At 40.1% G+C, this 20,000-nt stretch overlaps 2 protein-coding genes across 2 annotated transcripts in view; both read right to left on the reverse strand.

Moving 5' to 3' along the window:
• LOC137981908 (uncharacterized) overlaps positions 1 to 18,034 on the reverse strand; it is a 22,101-nt gene extending 4,067 nt beyond the window's left edge. Inside the window, exons 1-7 of the mRNA XM_068828942.1 lie at positions 17,505 to 18,034; positions 13,441 to 13,826; positions 12,603 to 12,708; positions 11,893 to 12,114; positions 3,257 to 3,624; positions 987 to 1,481; positions 146 to 230 (exon numbers count right to left, since the gene is read on the reverse strand). Of these exons, the coding sequence (XP_068685043.1) occupies positions 146 to 230; positions 987 to 1,481; positions 3,257 to 3,624; positions 11,893 to 12,114; positions 12,603 to 12,708; positions 13,441 to 13,826; positions 17,505 to 17,562 (1,720 nt within the window). The 5' untranslated portion in view covers positions 17,563 to 18,034. The remainder of the gene's footprint in view (positions 1 to 145; positions 231 to 986; positions 1,482 to 3,256; positions 3,625 to 11,892; positions 12,115 to 12,602; positions 12,709 to 13,440; positions 13,827 to 17,504) is intronic.
• A 141-nt stretch (positions 18,035 to 18,175) lies between these two features.
• Positions 18,176 to 20,000, reverse strand: part of LOC137983758 (uncharacterized) — a 19,617-nt gene continuing 17,792 nt past the window's right edge. The window contains exon 6 of the mRNA XM_068830938.1: positions 18,176 to 18,432. The gene's annotated coding sequence lies outside the window, so the exon portion shown is untranslated. The remainder of the gene's footprint in view (positions 18,433 to 20,000) is intronic.

The raw sequence follows: 20,000 nt of genomic DNA on the forward strand, positions 1-20,000 counted from the left end.
TTTCATATAAACGAAAGTTTTGTTTCATAAGAATGACCCCATAGATCATGGATAAAAGTTCGCAGATCTACTATTTTCATAAGGAAAAGAAGACATTGAGGAAAGTTATTTGACAGACCTATAATTTATTTAGTCTCTACCTTACCGCATTTTGAAAGCTGAGGTAGCCAAGACTCCAGAAGTGTGATGTTTGTTCTTTGCCTTTCAAATGTGGTCAACAACAATATGAACTACAAAAACCAAATCAATTTTTACAAGTTTAACTCTCTCAACTTTACTATGGTATCTCCATTGTATCTACATTATGCTACACGTAGGAGAACCAGGAAAGAGTGTAATGCATAGATCTGACACAGGAGAAAATGGAGAGGCACAGAAAGATGTCAAGGGTTTTCAACAGACATTCTACCACCATGCCCCAGTGGCTCAGTTGATTGAGCATCGGGCTGTGTCGTGCGGGAGGTCGTAGGTTTGAACCCCAACTAGATCAACACTCAGGATCTTAAAATAACTGAGGAGAAAGTGCTGCCTTTGTAATTTCATCTGCAAATAGTTAGACCTCCAAGTCTTCTTGGATAAGGACTGTAAACTGTAGGGTCCACCTCAAAATTAATATCTTCTACATGTATGTTCAAAGGTTCCCTGTAGGACACTAAATAACCTACACACTACTCGAATAGAGTAGGGAATGGAGTCCCCGATGTTTTGGCTGTCCTGTTCTCTCCAGCAGAAGTGGCCGGCTTGGCAGTGATATCTCTCAAAAGGATTATGATGTATGAGGCCACCTAAGCAGAAACAGCGATAAGTCAAAAGTTTCTTTTCATGTGTTGGAAAGTGCAGATGTAAATCTAAGTGTTGAATGAAAAAATCATGGCCCCGAGGGATGATAAGAGGATGTGACATCTTGCACGTGGAAACCATGACTGCACTTCAAGGAATGGACAGGGAACCAGGGAAGGCAGCATAGGTAGCTCATTAAAAAATACCTTAACATAAATGTGGTCATCCTTTCTCTTCAGTACAGCACTCAAGGACACTTTTACTCTTACACCCTTGGGAACAATTAAGTCTGATTCTTCACCATCTTTAAACATATGTGACCACTTCTGAGCCTGTGAATTGACTGTAACTGTTGCTGTCACTGGATCACTGCATTGATTTATGTCTACAATCAACACCATGTCCATGGATGAATTGGTTGACCTACACGTTATCTTTGTGCATTTGTTGCTCACTGTGCATTTAGTACCATCCTCAAATTTAACGACAGGACATAATAAGTTTTCAACTTTCTCGTGACTTTGTTTCTTTACTAAGCTGGCCTCAGTAGATATTTTCTTCGTTGGTGAGTTAGTACCAGCATTAAGAACACTATATTGTGAACAATTATTTCGGTTCCACATCGGCACTTCTCCTTGCAACAACAGCACATTCACTGGATTGACCTTGCCATAAACTGTTACGTGACCTACCATCGTTACCTGAAAATAAAATTTAAAAAACAAACGTTCACATTAATTAACTTGAGATTTTTCATTTACCACCACATTCTCCCATAACATTATGCACTTTAACCATTGACTCCTTTGAGTGTAGGCTTGATTTCCAGCCGTTTTGGGAGTCCGCTATGGGGCAAGGAACATGGGCTCCTAACACCGCTGGAAATTGAGCTGACTTTGAGTGAGACCTAACAGATTTTACTTTAGGGAGCTTTAGCAACGACGACAGGAACGGCAACGAGAACGTCATGTAAAAACATAAATTCATGTTATTGCGATCACTTCGCGACTATTCCAAGCCTTTTAATATGACAAAGGTGTGGCAGTCCCTCAGGAGTGAAACCGTTACGAGCGGCGCTTAATTTAGGGGAGAAAAACGCAATTTTATCTCCAAGTGCTGACGTTCTCCATAACACCTCAAACTTGGTAATTTCACTTTGTTGCTTTGCTGACAACGGCAAAGAAATGGACAAAAATGAAAAAAGCACGTGCAGGGCGAGCAAAGCTATTGTTTTTGCCCACTGAATATGCAAATTTGTAACGTTCTCGTTGCCGTCACCGTTGTCGTTGCTAAAGCTCCCTTTTGCCTTCAACTGGGGGAGTCCTAGGGTGACTGGGGAGTCAATAGGTTAATCAGTCACAAGCTATGTCCCCTCCATTAACCCATTTACTCCTCGGAGTTGGACTTGATAGATTTGACTCTGTCTAACGTCAGACGATTTTACTCGTCAACTGGGGGCATGCTAGGGCACCTGAGCAGTCAATGGGTTAAGGAACTAAGTCAGACCCTCCACAAATGCCAAACATATCAATGCGACATTCTCATTTTGCAAACAATGCTGAACAATGCCGCGCTACCTTCAGTTAATCACTCACTGAAAAACCTATGTCCCCATCAACCCTTTGACGCCCAAACCAGTCTAAACCGGCCATACTTACATGCAGTATTTTACTCTAACGCCAGACGATTTTACTCATCAATGGGGAACCCTCAGGAGTCAATGGGTTAATCTTTTAAAGAAATACTTTTTGTTAAAACTAGCCCAGCATTATTTCAGCCTTATTTAAGACCATTAAGTGACCCAAGTGAGACTTTGACATCCCAAAGTAATGAGCCAACTATCCCAAACTATGAGCCAACTCAGGGCACGAAATTAACTTTTTTCTCAAGGAGACTTCTGGCTCCTGAATTTTCTAATTTGTCGCCAAGCCTATCAAGTTAGTTGCCATTTTTATTCTCAGAAAGAAAAGAGAGCTATATGAAAAATGCATTAAAACTACCGATTTTAAAATTTAAATCACTCAACAATAACATCAAATGAGAGCACATGCAAAGTGCCGCCACAGTTGCAAATTATGGACTATTGTGAGCCCACAATTAGCATTTTTGGTAAAAGGGACACTTCACTCTACAATATACAACGTAACTGTTAAAAAAAACCAAAGATGGCATATGTTGACATATTTCCTTCTGCTTTGAGTTCATCACAATTTTGCGACAAACCTCAGGCATTCACAATGATTTATCTCGCTTAAAGATTTGTTTAATTGCACAGTATATAAAGGTGGGATATATGGAACTCGAAGAATTCTGGTCACCAATGTGGTGACTGAGTTTTGAATCTTGGTCACCTTTAAGGTAAACATAGTTGCACTGGCAACTGTTGAGGTCCAAGCCATTTCGTAAGCAAAGAAATAGATAGTACAGGGCAAATGTGAATCAATAATTCTAGGAAAAATATGTTTAATTTTCTTACTGTATAATTCACAATGCTTTCATTGATCTTCCTCAGCCCAACTTGTATAAATATAGCACTTTCAGTAACTTTTAAGTCTCCAGTAAAATTCTTTGAAGAAGTTGGGACTTCGACTTTTTCTCCATCCTTCAAGGTATGAGACCAATTCAGATTTTCATCATTTTGTTTTATAGTCACTGTTGCACTTAATGGTTCTTCACACTCATTTATTTTCATGTTGACTGCCAATTTGCGACCATCACTTGACACAATACATTCCACCTTGCTGCAGTGACGGCTAAAATTGCACTGTTTCTGTCCTGAAACACTTGGAGCAAATACAGGCTGAGGGCATGAACTTGGTAGGTGATGATTTCTTTTATTCTCAGCTGGAGGACAACATGGAAAAGAAAAGTCATTAGTAATTTCATCAACTTTTCCAAATAGTCTTGATAGCGCAAGAGTTACAATAACATTACTATTTTTTAAAATACAACCACACTTTTGAATTTAAGAACATGTTTTGATGTGTTTCAAACATCATTATCAGCCATATTGAGTATTTACATGTAACACTGTAAAATTTTTACAACATGATCTGTATATGTAACTATCAATACAAAGATTCTTTATAGATTAATGGAACATAGTTTGTGATTAACCCATTGACTCACGGGGGTTCCCTATTGACGAGTAAAATTGTCTGGTGTTGGACAGAGTAAAATACTCTGGCGTTAGACAGAGTAAAATACTCTGGCGTTACACAGACGGAGTAAAATACTAAGTCTGGTCGCTTTAGACCGGTTAGGGTGTCAAAGGGTTAAATGTTCGTTACAATCAGATATTTAACGATTATTCGCCGAAGGCGAAGTGATTATCGGTGTGATTATCGGTGTTCCATACAGAAGCTTTCCTTGATTTTAGGTTGATAGAAAGAGGTAACATTATCAATAATTTTGAAACAAGAGACATCGCAATAATATCCTTCAACAATTCTTCGAAAAATTGAGACTGGTGTTTGAAATTATGAGAATTCTTATCCTGAAAATTAATTAAATTAAATTAAATTAAATGCATACCTGTAGTTACACCTTAGCCATACTGGGCCCTCACAAGTGGACCACCAGTAAACCACATGCTGATTCCTTAGGAAACAAAACCCAAGAACCCAGAGAAAAACCTAGCTTGGAGCACATTTGCAAACTACCACAAACTCAGCCTTCAGCTGTGCTTGCAGCAATATCCAAAATGGAATGCTGTCCCCACTAGTGGGGGATCAGTGCTCTTACCAATATACTGTCCCTACTTCCCACAAACCCACAACAATGAGTTTGCTTCCCAGTAGGTCACCCATCCTGGTGTTATTCATAGTGCTTTACAATTTTAAACCTTATACTAACTCTAAAACAATTTTACAATTTCATTCTACTATTCTAATTTCTATAATTATATGTAGTTAAAAAATTAAAGAAAATAAATAAAATAAATAAAAGTATGCAAAATAATAAAGCAAATCCCCATCTAAAGATAGCCCATTTTAAAAAGAATCGTCTTCAGTCCTGATTTAAATGCTTGAAAATTTGACGACATGCGCAACTGAAAAGGCAGTTCATTCCATAGCTTAGGAGCACGTACCGAAAATGCTCTATCGCCATAGGTAACAGTTCTGGATTTAGGAACACTAAGCAGATGTTGAGACTGAGATCTAAGATTGCAGGTATGCAATCATTGCCACCACTTTCATCTTCAAAAAAAAAGACTGTCCAACAATCCTTTCTAAAATTTGCTCATCAGACAACTTTGGCGCAGTTGGGAGCTCATTTTTGACATCAAACCAGTCTTCAACATCAGAAGAAGAGATAAATCTCAAAACTATAGACTTTTTGTCTTTTATCAAAAGAACGGATCGCTTAACAGGGAGGGTTAAAAATCTTTGTGAGCGCATATGTATGGGAAGATGTGTTTTGTTACTTTCACAGGGTAAAATTCATACATTATTCATGTAACCTCAAGCACTGAAAAATCAACCCAAGCAAAAAAAGTCAGTGGTAGGGCTATAGCCCTACCAGCCCCTCCCCCACTGCGGTCCCTGCTTATACTTCAAGGATGTGATGATCATGAATAAACATTCATGACGCTGTTTTACATACCATGCCGAACGAGCCCATAGCATGTGAAATTTCAAATTAAGCCAATCAGAACACATTCGAAAGTTCTTCATTAGTTATGATGCATGCGAACACTGCTTTTGCTTTTCTTAAGCAAAACAAACTCACCTTTTCTTCACTTTTCAACGCTGTAGTTTTAAAATGAATATGGCTATGGATCTCAACCATGACTAATAAATATTCATGGCAAAACTGGGACCAGAGAAAGAGTGCGGATAATCGAGGTCCGGATAATCAAGGTTGGAATGTACTGTAATTTCATAGTGAAATGGAAGGGAAAAAAATCACCTTTTTAAAATTCATTTTTCAATAGACTTCTCAAAATAAGTTCTGCTGCTTTCGCCTCTTTTGTATACCTTGCTTGTCAGCGAGTTCCTGGATTTCCCTCTCTCATGAAAGGAAACGTCTGCAAGGATCTCCTCAATGTTGTCCAGAACTTTAGACAAATAATTAAACTCTTACCTGGTTTAAAACTAGCTATAACTAGTTTGAATTTCATTGTCTGCCCAATGGCAGAATTTAAGTGGAAGTGACGTTGCACTGACGTTGAGATGCATACGTGTGACAGCAAATTAAGAAGATCCACACAGAGATTTCCTTCCTTCTCACTAGGAACCATCTCCCAAAATGGATATTTTCTTACAATGTGTGAGAAAAAATTAATGTTTGAAGATTTACGCGCACCGGTGGCTCAGTTCGTTGAGCAACAGACTGTCACGCAGGAGGCCGGACCAACACTCAATGTCTTTAAATAACTGAGGAGAAAGTGCTGCCATTGTAAGTACATCTGCAAATGGTTAGACTTTCAAGTCTTCTCGGATAAGGACGATAAGCCAAAGGTTCCCGTCTCGCAACCCTTCAATGTTTATAATCCTGTGAGACGTAAAAGAACCCACACACAAGAGTAGGGCATGTAGTTCCCGGTGTTGTGGTCTGTCTTCTGCTGTGTATCATGGTTGGGAGGGTAAAAAAGAGGCCACAGTAATTGGCGCAAGCTGTTGTGGCACTCTGCCAGCTTGACTGGCAAAGTTAATAAATAAGAGCATCTTCTTTGTAGTCTCAAGATAGCTATCAGCAGTATGATGTGATGTCAACAATAGGGAATACATACACAAAAGTATTATACCTTCTCCCTGTCAATTAACTGGAGTGCAGCCCTTACAATTTGAATATAATAACCATATAATGCCATGCAATAGACCAAAGTGACCATAATGGCGATTGAAAGCCACATTTCGTCCCTTCAACTCATGTCATGTCAAAACCTTGTGAAAATGGTTACTGTCATTATTTATCTGAGCATTAAAATTTACGGAAAATATTTTTATGACAAATATTTTTATTGTTATTTTTAAGATAAATTTATTAATGTTTAGATAAAAAACTATGGACTTTGGTCTTGATTATTACCTTTATTACCGCTTGTCGTCCTTAATCAGGGTAATTGCCACTAGCTAACTAATGCTAATCCCGCAATGGGACATTCCATTTTTTATCCGCACCCCCCCTATGGAAGGCATTTTTCCGACAGGTCCCTTTAGCTCTGAAATCAGATTCCGACAGGTCCCTTTCACCTCTGAAGTTAGATTCCGACAGGCCCCTTTTACTCTGAAGCTTGATTCCGACAGGCCCGTTTTTGTATAGAACAAAGACTCCCGATTCCGACCCCCTAAACTGGAGCAGAAAATCCAGATTCCGACAGGGTCCTTCTTGACACTTAAAAAAATGCCTTCCATAGGGGGGGTGCGGATAAAAAATGGAATGTCCCAATGGAGCGGCCAGCAGTCGCTCAAATTACGTAGTATAAGAATAAAACGAAGGAATTAAATTAATATGTCAAAGTAGTGGCTACTCTTCGGATAAATTCTGGATAAGATGCTGATCTAACAACATCAGCTGATAACGCGTTCCATAGATTGATCTTACATAGAAAGAGTGTTTGCAAGCGTAGACTGAAGAGGATGGGAGTTAAAGTGTTCTGAAGTCATGACTCGCCCTTTACGGACCTTTAAGACCTATGCCCTTTACACCGAAACCCAGGGAATTTATTTGCGTTGACTCTAATGGAATGAGTCCATGACGATTGTTTAAACAAGAAAACCCACATTACATTACATTGAAATGGAAGTGTGCACGCATGGAATTTTTCGCATGCGGACAGGCAAATATTCAACTAAAAATCAAGAAAACTTACCACAACTCGCCGAAATAAAGACTAAAATGATGAAAAGCATCATTGTGTCCATCAATGAAGCGTTGCAGCGCTTTTCCAACAAGATTTTTAAACAACAAAGACGCTATGTATGTAAATTGCTTCACCATTCGATCGGCGACTCCTACTGGTTTTGACGTCATATACCAGCATATCACTACTGGGCAGTATGGGAACTTCATATGCTTCCCGTGTGCCTCGATTGTTGCATAAAGCGAACAAAAACCGGGCGTCAAACCTTTCAGTTGGAGACAAAAGAATCCTCTTACTCAACTAAAAGACTTGCTAATCGGTTGAGAAATCAAGCATAGCGAAATATAACTTGGACTTGACAATACCACGGGCCCGTTTCTCGAGTCCCGAAAACGTTTCGGGCCCGAAAAGCCATCTGCCGACCGCTTGTTTTGGAAGGCCGATCTTTTAACATGTTTCCAAGGTAACAAAAAGAAAATAACTGTGAAGTTTGACGAATTAAATGCTCTCCGTTCTTGAGTTACAAAGGGAATTGTGACACCCGAAAATGGCCAGTAAAGTTTCGGGACTTTTGAGAAACGGCCCCAGGACCCTAATTTGCATACGAATGCCTCGTTAATTCGTCAGACGATGTCGCTCTATCAAGAAAACAGCAGTGGCTCGCTCCCTTAACATTGACAAACAGAGATCATGCGATTTCCTGTACAAATTATTTTAAGAATCCACGTCCTTTCTACTCTTCATGCCGGATTAGTACGCGAGGAACTTCAGAAGTATTCACCAAACACAGTTCATAAAATAATATATAGATTTAGCCAAGCCTAAAAGCGCAGCTCCCTGGTCATTTATTCTTACTGCCTGTACGGTTTGTGAAAATGTTTCCGGTTGCTGCTTTAATAATTAAATCATTTTCTTTGCTTTCTTCTATAGAAAAATGCATTGCCTAACTAATGACTTCCACGGTAAATTTTACGCTAAAAAACAATATCGCATGAATCACGAAGGGATGAGTGCGACATCGGTTTTTCCAGTGAAATTTACTTTGCAATTCACCAGTTTGGCAATAATTTTTTCTTGAACCGAATGAGTTTTAAAAGAAAACAAGCATTAAGCACAACCTTAGCGAGCTAAATTGAAAAGGAAAAAAAGTCATTTCAGAAGGAATCATGCTAAAATTAGAAGCCATAAAAACAACTTTGTCAGTTCAAGGTCAAAGAAGAGTTTTACTGATGTACTTTATTCCACTTTATCTCTGAAAACAAGAGCATTCACATTTTGATGTATTTCATTGCAACACGCCAGATTGGCTTGGCACAAGAATCGGCAAAATACGGCAATACAACCAAGAAAGGACGAACTTCAAACACGATCTGCTCCAACACTTAAATAACGTTTGGGTGCTTTACACAAACTTCTGAAAACACAATCTAGTGAGATTTCCCTCTAATTTTACGAGAACTCATTTTGAATACGTGTTTATCACATAAGGGCAAATTTTTCTTGTCACTGTCGAGGCACAACGAAAAAATTTTGGCAAACGGATTAAAAAAGCACTTGTTCGCTCCCATTTTAGAGGAAACAAACAAACAAATCAACTTTTTCTTTATGTCCAAAAGAGTACAGTTATGTTATTTAATTCCAGTTGACAATAAAAATTCGATTTTCAGTCCTGGAGAAAGGAAGAACGGATTAAAACCACTTTTTAAAAATACGCATCCACTTTAAATAATAACAAACGGTTTAGTGCCCAAGGAAAGAATTTGTGTGCTAAGTATGAGCTATTACTGGTATTCTGTTTTGTCGTTGTCGTTGTCGTTCTCTTTTGCTCAGTCTTTCTGTTCTAGTCATAGGTCCTCCAGGCATCATGTAACCTTATCAGATCTTCTAAAGATATGCCAAAAATTGCAATACAGAGAAAAAAAGCAGCTCTAAGCAAATTAAAAATAAACACTCAGCTTTAAGTTTATATCCCTCCGATGCTTGACTTGAATAACTGCGTAGCCACCAGTGTGGACCACAGATAACATGATATGTCAAACTGGATTGAAACCATGCAGAAAGAAAACATCATCCAAACTGTTTTCCACCTGAACACGAAAAGCGTTGACTGTGTAAGAACTTTCATTGATATATAGTATGGCCGTGTAGCCGCGTCGAGCCACAGAACGCGCGCGAAAAATGAAGCCTCGCTTATGTGCAGGTGAGTTAACCAGGGTTGAGCCTGCAATCCCATCGAAAACCAGTACCTGATCAGCGGTCAACTTCAAAAAAAAAAACAGCTGACCTCGGTGACCTTAACCCTGATTCCTTTTGACCGCAGCTTATTTCATATAAGAAATTCCTATTGATTCTTACTTTAGTTTAACTGCTTTTCTGCAACATCCAAGGTTACGAATGTTAAATTCTGGTAGCCATATAATCCCATTCATCAATAAGTTGAATAAGTTCTCCTAAAGGGTATGGATTGTGCCTCCAGGAAACCTCTGTACCTGAACCTCCTCCTCCTGTACGTTCAAAACTGGCAAATTAAGGTTATTTTTGAAAATTGCGGATCAGGCCTCGGTTGTTCAAAAGATGGATATCGCTATCCACCGGATAAATCACTATCCAGTGGATAAGCATTAGCAAAGACAATTGAGTTATCCAGTGGGTAATAATAACCACCCATCGAACACCTGGGGCCAGGGGCCCGTTTCTCGAACGTCCCGAAACTTTACGGGCCATTTTCGGGTGTCACAATTCCCTCTGTATCTCAAGAACAGAGAGGATTTAAGTCCTCAAATTTCACAGTCAGTTTGCTTTTAGCTACCTTGAAAGCATGTTAAAAGATCGGCACTCCAAAACATGCGGTTGCCAGGTTCACAAATGGCTATCCTGGGGCCCGTTTCTCGAAAGTCCCGAAACTTTACGGGCCATTTTCGGGTGTCACAATTCCCTTTGTATCTCAAGAACGGAGAGGATTTATGTCGTCAAACTTCAAAGTCATTTTTCTTTTTCTTACCTTGAAAACATGTTAAAAGATCGGCTTTCCAAAACAAGTGGTTGGCAGTTTTACAAATGGCTTTTCGGGCCCGAAAAGTTATCGGGACTTTTGAGAAACGGGCCCCAGGTGACGTCTTGGCCTGTCATCTCTGAATGAGGCACCCAGTAACACATATTGAACGCGGACCAGGGAGGACATCGCACTAATAAAGGTATTACAATGACATACTTAATGTGTAACAGTTAACCACAAAATTCAAAGCTTTGTAAGGTAGTGCAACTTCGTTACCAGAGCCCCGGGAACTTGGTTGAGTGCAGTACGGCACTTGTAGCTTGTTCCAGGCTCTCAAATAGTAGGGAAGAGAATCACGGAAACTGCGAGAGAAATTCTCGATTCGCTTTCCGCTGTTCGTTAGAACAGGTTAACGAACTTATCGTCCTTATGGTAAACAGTCACGATTCTTTATTGTCAAATTTCTTATAATTTGTGGTATTTTCAAACTTTGCCTGTTACAACAATGTCTTCCTGGCTATATATTTATTGTGTAAATTGTTAATGGGATAAACAAGTTCCTCTGAAGCACACAACTTTCTCAATAATTCGTTTTATCAAAACCACTTCAATAAAATTAATTTGAACTTTTATCGGTTTATTTTATTGACTGTGTCTTTTGCCAACGAAACAAGACAGCCTCCCAATGGAAGTACTTCCCACGAAAATCAAAAATGTTTTTGCTAATGCTTTAGCAGCAAATTTTTAATTTCGGCATGATAAATAAAATGAGCTAATCATATTGCAAAACAATTGCACGTGACCAGCTCCAAGCGCGGGAAATGAGAGCCGATTTTGCTTCTTCCTTTGATTGGCTGACAATTTGGTGGGAGAATTTTAAGCCAATGACAAAACGTTATTGTGCAATACTAAAGGGAGTGTAAAAGTAGGCATAATTTTCATTTAAAACCGTTGCGTTCACCTAAAAACTAAAATTTAATATTTGGGCAGCAAATTCCAGTTAATGCCTTGGTATCTCGATATCGCTCTTCAGTGCAGAGAAAGGGAAGTCCTACCAGACCATCAAATTACCTAAAAACTATCTATCATAAAATTCCTTTTTGCCACCTCGAACTCCCGGTTTCTCGAACAAGTTTCTGCTCACCCTATCATTGGTCCGATCGTCTCATAAATTTTAAATTAATCAAGTCCAATCTGTCTTCGATCAACAGCGTGGCATTGGAAAAGAAATTTAATGCACAACAGTGTCTCTAAAGTATGCCGATCCTGTCATGTCTTCAACTCGACATGAGTCTACGCGGGAACTAACCCTCGTTGAATAGTCTTTGTATAGGCACTTTACTCTTGCCAGAGGAGATCTGGATACGATGACTGGGCAAGTTGACTTGCAGACGCGTAGGTGCACGGCGCCTGCAACACTTACAACAACCACAGGCAGCGAGAAGAATGAAAAAAATTAACACCAAGATTGGCCCGGCTATGGTCAGCATCTTCACGTACTGTGGCTGTTTATCGAACCATGCACTGAAACCTGGCGAAAAAATGTCAAAATAGTATTGTCCTTTAAAAAGTGCATATGAGATTTTTCTTTATTTACTCAATCAAAACATCATAGTTTTCCGAGGTAAAAACAATTACTTCCGGTGGGGTATAAAACCGCGCTAGTAAGGAGACTGGGGATAGCAGTACTGTGACGTCAAAACCAGAACGAAATTTTTATCCCTAACATCCCCTGCGTTCTTGTTTTGACGTCACAGTTCTGCTATCCCCAGTCTCCTTACTAGCGCGGTTTTGTACCACAATCGCAACATTATAGTTTGCTTTTCAACTGTAACGATTTAAAGATAAACAGACGAAAATAGAAAAAGTCCACAGACCTCCCATAAAAACCCTGAGTGTTATTACTGAATGTCTGATGAGTGCAGTTGGGATTTTAAACCGCGAGCAGAGTAGGACATAACAACGATTTAAAAAAAAAATTCGTCGTTTATTTTCTATGACAAAGGCTGCAATTCTTACCGCAATATTTGGAGTTCAGTGGCATCTCACCATCCAACAACGTGGTATCAAACTTACGACTGAGTGAATGAAGGAACGACACATTCACATCGCCCATTAGTTCCAGCTGAAATTAAAGATACATCAGTAAGTGTTACTAGCCATGAGTGAGCTAACGATGGCTGGGCATTGATCGAGGTTCTTTTTTGCGCTTTTTCAATAAACGCAAATAGAGCAAGGGCAAGCTTAAATTAATCTTTTTTGACCTAGAAGCTTAGTCAAAAGGATTTTTGGCATTACAAACTTAAAGATTAGGGATTTGTTTCAGGATAAAACAAATAGCTTCGGGTGGAAAGATAAGGCTCGTGTTGCCCGCTCAAGTAGCCAATCACAACCCCATTCTCACTCAAAGACCATGATCGGTTGCCAACGGTTAAGGAAGTCGAGTGAAGCTATGATCCTCGCAGTTATGAACGCAGTTTTTGCAATTGCGCAGAGAACCCTCAGGTCTTCAACGGGATTTGAACCCGTGACCTCGCGATAGCGGTGCGACGCTCTAACTCATTGAGCTAGGAAGCACTGACGTGGGGAGTGGTCATTTGTGGGTTAACAAATGACCAGCTTCCAACGTCAGTGGCTTCATAGCCATAGTTCTGAAATTTTCAGGCTTCTCTGCGCAATTGCAATAATCCAGTTGTTGGGTTTTTATTAGTTATAAGGTGGAATACCTGTAAACTAGCTCTCCACCTACGTGTATATCCACGTTATTGATAAATAAAGTATGATATGTTATGTTATATATCATTTAATCGTTGGTTACGGAAGCATTGCAAAATGCTTGAATGGCACTTCTAAATACCTTGAAATGAACCTTTTTTCCTTCTTTCTTCAGATGAACCTTGAGCGAAACAGAAAATTTCCCAATCTGGCTCAACTCTTTGTTATGCACTGGAAGCTCAATCACATCACCATCTTTGAAAGTGTGCGACCAGTCCAACGAAGATCCTTGCTGAATCCTCACTGTTGCTGTGAGCGGTCGCTGACATCTGTTCACTTGAAATGTTATTCTGACCTCTTTGTCCTGAACACGAGCCTCGCACGTGATTTTGCTGCAAAAGTCACTGACATGACATTTGCCACCAAGTTCAGGCGGAAAATTTGTCGAAGGGCAGTTGCTGTCGTCATCATCGCCGTTGCCATACTGATCGAAAGCATTTTGAAAATCGAAGCTTTCATGTGACGTGACTGTTAGAAAGTAATTACACACTCAAAAAAAGTCTTTTCTTTTAATTTCCCTGTTATTTTTCAACAGATAGTAGGGAACTGAAAGAGGCCGGCGGTTCTGCACGCCCCCGCACTGCCCCGCGCGGCGTGCCTTTTTAAATTTCGATTCATTTCGTTCCCGTTCTCGTTCTGAAAACGACATAAAATGAGCAAATGGAGGACGAAAGCACCAGATGATTAATAGGCGATTTCCGAGTTCATGCCTGCCTCCTCCTCAAAGCGAATCTAAGTGCGAAGTTTTTGTTATGCAAATTAGTTTTCATAAGAACTAATAGCCCATTTCCGAGTTGCTGCAATTCCTCACTTTCAAAGCGAGTCCTGGTGCACAACCATTCAAATGGAAATGAGTTGCGTATTCTTACGCAAATCAAACTCATTTCCCTTACAATAGTTGAGCACCAAGACTCACTTCGAAACCGAGACAAACGGCAACTTGGAAATGGCCCATTACCATCACAAAACTTCGCACTTAGACTCGCTTTGAGGTGGAGGCAGACATGAACTCGGAAATGGCCTATTCAAACCCTTTGGGAATAAAACGTTTTGCTCCAGGTATTTCCATATCATTTACATATGAATGCAAATGCAAAACACAAAGAATCTTCATCCCGCGAGATTTGAATTGGATACAACATTGAGTTAGCTGATAAGGTCTATTTCCAATTCTCCTTCGAAACATCAACACTGTTCACAATAATTAGATATGCCTAAAATTTGGTTTATCAAACGAGTTGATTAAGGTCAAATTACCACAGTCAGGGGCACCCAACGATTTTCTTTGGTGAAATGTGCGTTAGGGAGAGTCAAACTGTTCTGAGAATTTCGGTTCTACGTCGCCAAACAGCTACAGATTTCTTTACTGAAACATCGCCTAAAAGATTCGCAACCAGGAAAAAGTAGTTCCTTACGTTTTCGGAAGGGGTACTTTTGCAATTTTTGGCACTTAAAAACGTCACCTAGCAGTTTCGGATGAGAAAATGGTTCGGTTGGAAGTTCTTAGAAGGTAACGTTCAGCTAGCAATTTCAGAAATGAAGTAAATGAAGATATCATTCCCTAAAATTTTCCCTCATGCACCTAAGATTTCCGAACAGATCAAATTCTTCTTGGGTGATAAAAATATCTCTTTAGACAGTCTTTGTACATTACAAGGTGCCTAGAAATGTCTTTCAAAGCCTTTTGGCTTAATTTGCACGTTGGGTGCCCTGACACCATGGAAGACTCGGAAAGGTGACTTTCCAGCGGCGTTAGCCTTTCGTCGCTCTGACGAACGGCACTGGCGGATACCCTGCGAGCAGAGTCTCTTTCGATCTTCCTAGATAAGTCGGGAAGAGGAAAGTAGCCACAAAACCACAAAACGAAAACAACCAATCGGGATATCTTCCAACAACTCTGGCAAACACACGACAATCAAGGAATCATTTCATTGGAGACTCAAGATAGTCCATTCCCTTAAAATGCCATTTCATTTTTTGTACTGAAAAATTTATAGGTTTCTGTCAGACTAGTTTCTGTGACCGACACATAGGAAAAACTCATGGGAATTTAAACAGTTAAAATTGCCACGCTGTTGCAAAGTTCAAAATATTGACGACGCGTGGCGATTGATCATGCGCAAAAATTAAAAAAACAGGTTTGAAAAGTCGAAACTGGACTGACTCATCCAATTCTTTGGATGAGCGGCAACTCAAAGAATGTGGAGGCGGCGAGCAGAGTCTACTTTCCTCTTTCCGACTTATCCAGGAAGATCGAAAGAGACTCTGCTCGCAGGGTACTGGCGGAGGGCTAAAGCTCGAAAGGTCAGCTTTCCAGATCTTTCAAGGTGGTAATTCGACCTTTATCAACTCGTCTGATAAAACCAAGCTTTCATGTTTCACTCTCCCTCCTACGCAGCACCAGTTTCTTTAAAAACTAAAAATTTGTTCACTTTCGAAAATACCATAATACTCTTTGTTTTGCCCTCCAAATTTTTGCATAAGCATTGTTTTTATTTTCTCTTGGGACCATTGTAAGTCCCAAGAGAAACTGGAAACAGACTTCTTTCGTATCGCGTTTACATGATGACCAGGTGAATTCGTATCGTGTTACCATGAGGGGACACCGTATATCGATAAAATACTCGTGTGAATCCAAATTGCAAATATGGCGTCTGTCAGGAAAAGTACGCATGTGCTACCAGTTCCAGCCCACCAAAGAGGCCAATTTCACACCGGAACGAGTGGTCGTTCTTCGTTTACATGATACCGTTGCGAGATTTCGCGCCGGAACGAAATTTGGTGAAGCAACCGGGGTGAACTCGCGCCGGTGTGAGTCGCCCGAACATGACATTTTTTGGTGATATCATGTAAACAAATACAGAGCGAAGAGAGGGAACCGGAGTGAACTCACGCCAGTGCGAAAGTCGCCCCGGTATCATGTAAACACCCCCTCATCACTCTAAAGCCAAGTTTTCATATGTCGGGAAAATCCCAGACGATCGGGGATTTCGCAGTTTCCCGACCGTCCCAGATTTTGCCGACTAATGAAAACCATAAATCGTAGACATCCCCGATAATCTGCGATGGTCGGGGACGAATCGGGAAAATAGGAAGCGTTTCTATTTTCCCGACGTGTCGCAGACTTTTGCGATCGTCGGCGATCATTCCCGACAAATGAAAACTCAAATTTGTACTGTCGGAGACGTCGGCGATGGTTTTTGCACGTTACCAATCCTATAAATTGCAAGTTTCAAGGTTTGGCGCACTTTCCATTTATCTGGGACAACCGTCTGGCGATTTTCAGATACGTCGGCAAAATCTGGGACGGTCGGGAAACTGCGAAATCCCCGATCGTCTGGGATTTTCCCGACATATGGAAACTAGGCTTTAAGATGACTGCCGCTCTGGTTGTCGAAACATCTCAGCATTTCTAACCTTCGATCAGGCGTTTTTTTCTATAAGGAAAAGAATTTCTGATCGCAGGTTACAGTCACCCACCCATGCGATCATATTTCATCTAGGCACGAATTTTCTTTCGGCAAATACTTTAAATGTTTCAAAATGGCCGTAAAAATGTTATTAAACCCTCTTACGTTTTAAACGGAATGTGCGGCAATTTAATAAATAAAAAATGTAATGGTCGCACTGTGTAGATAAACACCATTATTAATTGATGATCTCTGGGGGAGTTTCACTCGTTTTCAATAATCATACAGGTTTCTTAACTCTTCTTCACTGACATGTATCAAAATTTCACAACTTATATTCCTGCCACTGTAGTCATTTTAAAAATTCGATTGCTATTTGGTAAGCAAGATATTTCCTAGAAACTTGAAGTGCGTACGCGTTCTTACATCTCGTTCCTCCGTTGCTAATGTGCAGGATATTTACATTCAATCACAGTTTGCAAAACACGAAACTTGCTTACCTACGAACAAAGGAAATCATTTTGGTACCTTGTTAAAGAGTACCATAAGATGTTTTTTTTTATAGAAAACATGATGCTAACAATATCGGAAGCGAATTGTGGAGCTTAAAGCCAAATAACACTTGAAATTTGGCGTATATTAGAAATTATTACGTCTTTAAAACAACTCTAAATTTGCATGAGGCTAGTGATGGTCGTAATCTTTCAATGTTTTATCGAAAAGTTCGATTACATACCTGACACAACTAAGAAGAAGATGGAAAGAATCAACGCTGACTCCACCTTAGCCGACATTGTGCGGCGAAGTGCTTGAAATTCTAATCCACAATATTTGAATATTTTTCATAAATATTAACTTTCGCGTGATATTCCTTTCTCATTTTTCTAATTGCGGCGTTGATTGCGACCACTTTTATATTTCCTTAAGAAACCCGGCGGCCCCTTATCTTAATGCTCTTAAAATATGTAGGACTTTCCGTTAATTTTGATTTCCTAATGAATTTTCAAGGCGGTAACTAAGTAGAAGTGGACAGGACAAAGAATGTGGCCGCGACTCATTTCACTGCAGGCCCTAACCCACCAGAATCCAAATAAGAGTATGGAAATGTCTGGTGACTCGGGCAATCTCGGAAAAAAACCGAGTCGAACTTACGGCCTTCCGATTACTTGTTCGTTACACTTCGAAGCTACAGAACGCTCGTGCGAGCCATGAATAATGACTAAAAATCGCATAGTTAAGGACCGACTCCTGTCAAGATATTGCTGAGTCGTGATCAAGTGGTCAACATCACCTTTACAATAAATAACGATAAGTTCTCATTGACGATAATGTTCTCAATTTATAAAAAAAAATATACAATTAGCTGACCCACATTCGGATTCTCTGGCTAAATCGAAGACTAAACTGTTTCCCACACAAACATTTCATATTTATTTTTTTGATGAAAACCGTATCCTACTTTTTATAATTTGGAGTACGACTCTTTCCGGAAAGTCATTCTAAACGTAGATGCAACTTGATTTACCTAAAAGTGTAACAATATTAAAAGAGCCAATAACAGAACAATAATACTGGAATTCTAGTTTTCGACTTCTAGCAGGGATACACGTATAGCATTCGACGACAAACCCCTTAAAGCGTTTGTCATCTAGTTCTCTTCACACCTGAAAAAAAGGCAACGCACGTGTCAAAGATGTATTAGAATCCCGTATGATTTAATTATTTATAGACGAAGCAGCTCTCGTAAAGAAACGGTATTAAGTATTATCAGAAACCCATAGGGGTTGAAATGTGTAACGCGCGTTCACAGCTTCCGAATGTTCAGTGCGAACTGATTGGTTGAATCTTTCAGTGCTAAGTACCATATTTGGAAACTCCTCGCTCTTGTTCCAAATATGGTACTTAGCAAATTGAATATTCAGAAGCTTGTTTCCCAGCACACAAGGGGCCGTTACACGTTTCAACCCTTATGGGTTTCTGGTATTATCGATAATTTAGGACACTGTGACCCAGGACAGAATAAGGAAAATAAAAATCATATCCGCGGACTGGATTTGAACCCGGAGTTTCTACTCTTTCGGTGGTCAAGTGGTTAGGTGACGGGATAATCAACAAACACTCCCAAGTTCGAGTCCTATGTCCATACAGGGTTATCTTTTAACAATAATAGAAAATTTAAGGCAAATTAGGATTTAACGATAATCGTCAATTCAGAGGTAGGGAACGGGTTGGGACTGAAAACAACAAAGCGGCTGGTTTTCGTGCTGTTGCGTCCTTTATACTTTTGGAGCTTTTAGAAGACGACACAACCAATGAATCTGATAATGAAATCGAGGAATTAGCGGCCTTATTTTTAGAGAATGAACGGACACTGGATGTGCGAATATATATTTTTTGCTAGCGGAGTCCGCGGCCGACTTAAAATGCCCGCGTAAACGACAGCGGTTGCTGCCTGAGGGGTGCAGGGATGGCGGAGTGGTGAGAGCACTCGCCTCCCACTAATGTGGCCTGGGTTCGATTTCTAGACACGGCGTCATAATGTGGGTTGAGTTTGTTTGTTCTCTACTCTGCACCGAGACGTTTCTCTCCGGGTACTCTGGTTTTCCCTCTCCTCAAAAACCAATATTTGACTTGACTTGCGTTAATTGTTAATTCAATTTACAGTGTCCCTAACTAGTGCTCCAGCGCTAGAACAACTAGACACTCAAAAAACGGTTTCTTTCCTTTCCTTTGCCTTTCCAACTGTTTCAACCTAGTTTCGATACTGGTAGAAAAAGTTGATCAACCAAACCAGCCGAAAATGTTTTTTTCCCTCCAATAGAACGAGAAACCACTACGGCTACGGCAACGGCAACGCCTCAAAACAAAAATTGGTTCTGAAAGAGGAAAAATGATCGTGCTGCACGTGCGTGGTATTTAGTCCATTTCTTTGCCGTTGTACATATCAAAACAAGTCACCAACATGGTAGCAGTCTTGGCATATTTCGATCAGGAAAAAGCTCAGTTACCAGCGATAAGAATAACTGAGCAACCTGTTACTAACAAAGAGTAAGATTAATCGTCAGGGTTATAAGATTTCCAAGTATTTTTGCTAAAAACGAGTAGTCAAATCTCGTACTCGTTCTCGTCCCAACCTCGTTCCCAGGGTCTCTCGAGCGAGGAGAGACCCTGGTAGGGTCTGGTCACGTGCTTCCGTGACAATTGAACACACTAGGGAGGGGTCCTCTCTAAA

Source organism: Montipora foliosa, chromosome 13 (genome assembly GCF_036669935.1).
Source record: "Montipora foliosa isolate CH-2021 chromosome 13, ASM3666993v2, whole genome shotgun sequence".
In the NCBI taxonomy this organism is placed as follows: domain Eukaryota; kingdom Metazoa; phylum Cnidaria; class Anthozoa; order Scleractinia; family Acroporidae; genus Montipora; species Montipora foliosa.